Source organism: Limulus polyphemus, unplaced genomic scaffold (assembly GCF_000517525.1).
Source record: "Limulus polyphemus unplaced genomic scaffold, Limulus_polyphemus-2.1.2 Scaffold2438, whole genome shotgun sequence".
Lineage (NCBI taxonomy): Eukaryota > Metazoa > Arthropoda > Merostomata > Xiphosura > Limulidae > Limulus > Limulus polyphemus.
The window spans coordinates 36,485-41,523 of NW_013668048.1; the positions used below are offsets into that span (position 1 = coordinate 36,485).

General features: G+C 29.7%; 1 protein-coding gene across 1 annotated transcript in view; it reads left to right on the forward strand.

The window, feature by feature from the left end:
- LOC106466954 overlaps window positions 1-4,818 on the forward strand; it is a 15,730-nt gene extending 10,912 nt beyond the window's left edge. The window contains exon 3 of the mRNA XM_013927270.2: window positions 1,327-4,818. Coding sequence (XP_013782724.2) covers window positions 1,327-1,372 — 46 coding nt within the window. The 3' untranslated portion in view covers window positions 1,373-4,818. The remainder of the gene's footprint in view (window positions 1-1,326) is intronic.
- Window positions 4,819-5,039: the final 221 nt, after the last annotated feature.

Here is a 5,039-nt window from a genome sequence, read left to right on the forward strand (position 1 = left end):
GTGATGTGGAAGAATGGTGCAGAACATGCAGTACATGTAGTGCTAAAAGGAGACCCAAGCATAATGGATGCCCATATTATGAGGAGTTGACTGAGAATGTGTCAGAGTTTGAGAAAGTGTTATCGGAAAGGATGGATGATATTCACCAATCACGTGCGTTCAAACTTGAAGACGTCTGCTGATTCGATGAAGTTAACTTATGATAAGAGATCTACTGAAGTCAGCTTTGTACCAGGAGACAAGGTATGGTTGTATAATCCCAGGAAGACCAAAGGGAAGTCTCCTAAGTTGTCTTCCCCATGGGAAAGCCCAAATGACATAGTGGATCGTCTCTCAGACGTGACTTTCCGGGTCAAATTTATTGGTATTGTTGCGTCATCGAGATCACATGACTATTATCACGCCACTCCTTCTCTCGAACCTTCGAGAGATTACTAGATATAGGGTAGTCTGGTATATATAAGATGGTCACAACGTGACGCAATAATGTGTGCAGGTAATGAGTAATTGAACTGCAGTCAGAGAGAGACGTATTGTTGAAGTTAACGTCGTTATTATAGTTTGTTATAGCGGGAATGTTGAAATCAAGTGTATCGTGAAGTTATATTCAGAAAGAATAAACCAGTTTTATTAAGTAAGGACTTGTGTCGCTAAAGTTTCGTCGGAACGAAGTTACGGAAAATCAATTAACAAACGGAGACGTAACAGTAACTTGTATTAGACATATATTCTTTCTTATTTTGAGTGTATTAAGTTATGTTTGTTTGAGTATCTACCATGTAATTTGTTTAATGTGACTTATCAAACATATTTTTTTAACTTACTCTGAGGATTTAAGCTTACCTTTACTTATTTTGTAGATATTTAGGTTTCTGCCAGAAGCGATATTTTGTAGTCTTACCTTCATGAGCCTTGTAGCTGTCTTTAAGCTCTTTATGTTATATGCAAAAGACATAACTTGTGAAACAGTTTTAAACCTTGCATCTAAATCTGCTTACATTGACAACTTTTATTTTAAGCCTTCTTTAGCCCTTAATTGGTTTCTTGGGTTGAAGAATTGATAAGTAATTTTGTATGTGTAATAGTAGGATAATAGAAAGTATTTTCATTCAATTATATACTTATAATCAATATTTATAAAGAAACATAGAAAATGTAGTGAAACTATTATATTTGTTCTTCTGTATTTATGTTATACTCTAAAATAAATTAGATATTCAAAAACTGAAATAATACATTTGGTCCCCTATCTTAAAAATCTAAGAGGAGTGTACTTGAACTGTCTTATGAATGTATAACACCAAACCTTTTGTTGTTGTGTTTCAGGGAAAGAGATGATTACGAATTTCTCTATTTTCAAGAATTTGAATAAGAGAGGCTTATGGAAGGACTTTACTCATTTCAAGGATTATAACCAACATATTCTTTTAATGTCATGCATATTTAGTCCACATATTTTTTACCTTGGACTCTTTTTATTGGTCCGTGTTGCCAGCATAGAAATTAGTCACTAGAGGATCTTGGCCCGACAATCTACTTTATGTCAAAGTATCTTGTGATAATTCTACCTTCTAGCTTGCATCGAGGTGGAACAGGTAATTTTAGTCCATAAAAGATGTTAGTAACTTGTACATATATTCTTTATAAAGATCCTCTCAGCCTAAGATGTCTTCTAGAAAGCATTTAGATCATTGTTACCTAAAGTTATGTTAGCTTATTCTATTAATATTGGGTCTTTTATTTCTGAAGGTCCTCAGATTAATGAGAATGGATATTCCCACAAATGAAGGATTAGCCAATAATTTCTTTAAATGTTTTGGCAACTTTAAAAGATGAATAACAAAGCCATTAGAACTTCAACTTATATTTATCTAACTTTTTCCAACAAAGAAACATTTTGACATTATTATGGTGATAAGTTTAGGTAAGTGACCAGACTCTTTCATTCATTAAAAAAAAGAATGACTTTCCATTGAATTTATTTTTTGTATTTTAAAACTGTGTCTTTGTAAAACTGAAATTATAACCAGCTGTAACAAGTCACCTTTGGGACATTATAAAACAGTTGTGTTTTAATACACTTGTGGCTAATCATGTAGGGTTGGGATACAAATTGATCTCTAATTTTGAATCAGAATATATTCCTCATACACTAGATTTAGAGAAAACCATGCATCTATTCCTGTTATTTCTACCTAACACATTTTTGTAAATATACATTAAACGTTTCTTACTCCACAAAAAAATTTCTAAACTTTTTTCTTATTCTAATTCGAAATAATATATACAAAGAACTATTCTTTACAATTGATTGTATGTGAAATTTATTTTGAACCAATGTCCAAGTAGAAACATTTTATGACTGGCTGTATAGCATACTCGTGATCTGTTGGAAACTTTAAATATGTATATGAAGCTGCCCAATAAAAAGTAGTTACGTCACAAACAAAAAAAAGCCCATATACATTGAGATTCTTGTAACTAAGTGTGTAACATACTGTGCATTTTGTCCTATTACAAATGTTAAATGTCCATGTAACATATATAGCTCACAGTGTCTAGAAATATATGTTTATTAAATTTAATAGTTTGAATCTTTCTTCCATGTTATAAATATTAGATAATTGTCCATATAACATACTTGCTGTTTTATAGAAATTTTTTATTCAATTTAGTAAGTGTTCCAAAGCAGAGACTTGATAGGCATTTATGGTAAATGACCATGTGCATGTATGTAATTTACTAGAATTGCTAAGTGATTGTTTGTGGAAGTTTTTTTGATACTGATATAAAATTTAAAATAAACTCACTATAGTTTGTGTAATTAAATGTTCACATAGCTTGCATTTGGTCAATACAAACACTTGTACAACTCCTTCTATTAATATGCTTTGTGTTTGTAATATGGGGATAATTAACACTCAGATTCTATAATACAAGTAGTCAAAAGTATTAGTATTTTTACAGTCAGAATTATTTAAACCTGGGTTGTAAAGATACATAACATTTATTTTTTATATAAGTCGGGTATACTTAAGCAAATGAAACTTACTAAAGTTCAAAGAAAAAAAAAACTGAAATGTTATACATACATTCACTGTGTAGAAAGTTGAGATGAATCATTAAATTTTTAGTCACTTCGTAGAGAAAGAGAGAAGAAATAAAACATATCATACACTACTCTATCTCATTGGTTACTAGGTGGTTCTTTATGTCTTGTAAAATCGTAGTTGTCGAGTAACATTAGATCCTATCAGTAACTTAATAGAAAAAACTGAAAGTACACTGATGCTTATACTCATTATACAATATTTTAGTTTTAGTTTACAGTATAAAAAGGACCAATATCAATCTATACTGGTAATATTTTTATTAATTAATGACTTTATTATGAAGTTATAAAATAGTAGTGTATGCTGTAAAGTAGATGGCTTTTATATGCATTTTTTTAGTGGTTTATGTTATTGTGTTTTCTGCAATATGAATATTTTTACAAGAATAATTTTTTCTTTGTGTTGTACATTATTAAATGTTGTAAGTACATATCTTTGAATACGTATAACTATACCAGGTTTTATACTTAAAAGTGTTGTTCACTTGTTGAAATTATAATAGTTTAATTTTGAATTTTTTATAATTTGATTATGTTCTTTGTAAGGTAACTTCAAAACCATATAAAAAAAATGTACTTCAACATATAAACCACTGATGTATTTTAAAGAATTGTTAAAGAATAATTTGTCAGTGCTGGTACCATAGAGACAAGGTTGTCTCTTGTTAGATTTTTGTAAGTGTTTTGTTTCAACAAGATTTCACGTAAGACGTATCTTTTTTATAAGGACACGAAAATAGACTTCCATTGTTATATCAGAAACAAATCAAATTTATAATAAAGTTACTTATCATTCCTTATAAGATCATAAGTACATAAGACAGGTATTTTTTATTAGGCCAGAGTGGTTTATACTTTCATCAAGAAGCCCTCTCATCTCAGTTTATAAGAATGGATGTATTGATCACGTCATGAATACTTGATTATTTTCATCAAGTTTTGGAGAAATTTGCTTTCACGTGGTTATCACAAACATCCATCTTTATATACATTTGTTTCCCACATAGGGAGGCATATCTATATTCTTTATGTCAAGTTGACAGAGCTACTTTCTTTAGGAAAACTAAACAAACTTAAGATCGTGGACACCTTGTGTTTTTTCTTTATTTCATGGAAAAGATAAATCTACCCTAATTAGCATTGGAAGACCAGCAGTATATTCATCAGGAACCAAACCAGTTCTAATCTCACATCCTTTATAATATCAACATTTTGTCCAATCTCTACCTAATCTAAGTACATTATATTTTTTTTCAACTTTTCTATTTAGCTTAAATATGTTTTGTTGAATTATTGGTTATGCTTGCTACTAATACAATGGCAGTTACTTTATTTTCGGAGATTTCGTTCTGTAGTGTGTTTAATAAATTATACTATCCTGCCTCTGAATATGTTTTTGTGGTTGTGACCTATTATACTTAATCCTTAAAAGAATATTCTGCTATTGTAGAGAGAACGTTTAGTTATTAAAACTGAATATAATTTAAACTAGCTTCAATACCTAATACGTAAAATTTACTGAAATTGCAGTTTTATAGACCTACTTGAACCATTTGTTTTTATTTTCTTTATATCTCGGTCAAGATGATAAAATTTAAGTCCCACACTTGTGCTTTTATTTTTTCTTTATTGGGCGATAAAAAGCGCCATGTTATAGAAATGTATACATTGGATGAAGAAATAATAAAAAATGCCTCAGATAGTGACTTCCTTGAGTTATTTAAACTTAATACCCAATATTTCCTATCTTATTTTCTTCGTTTTTACAGAGAGCAGTAAATAAACTAAGTACACTGAATTAATTAAAAAATTCATGTGTATTAACACATTTTTATACACGATAAATCAAGTTTCAAGTTAATTAATTCGATCTTTTTTTTCTTACTGCTATTTTCTAGATATTGTCTTCTATTTTCAGTCTCTCGAT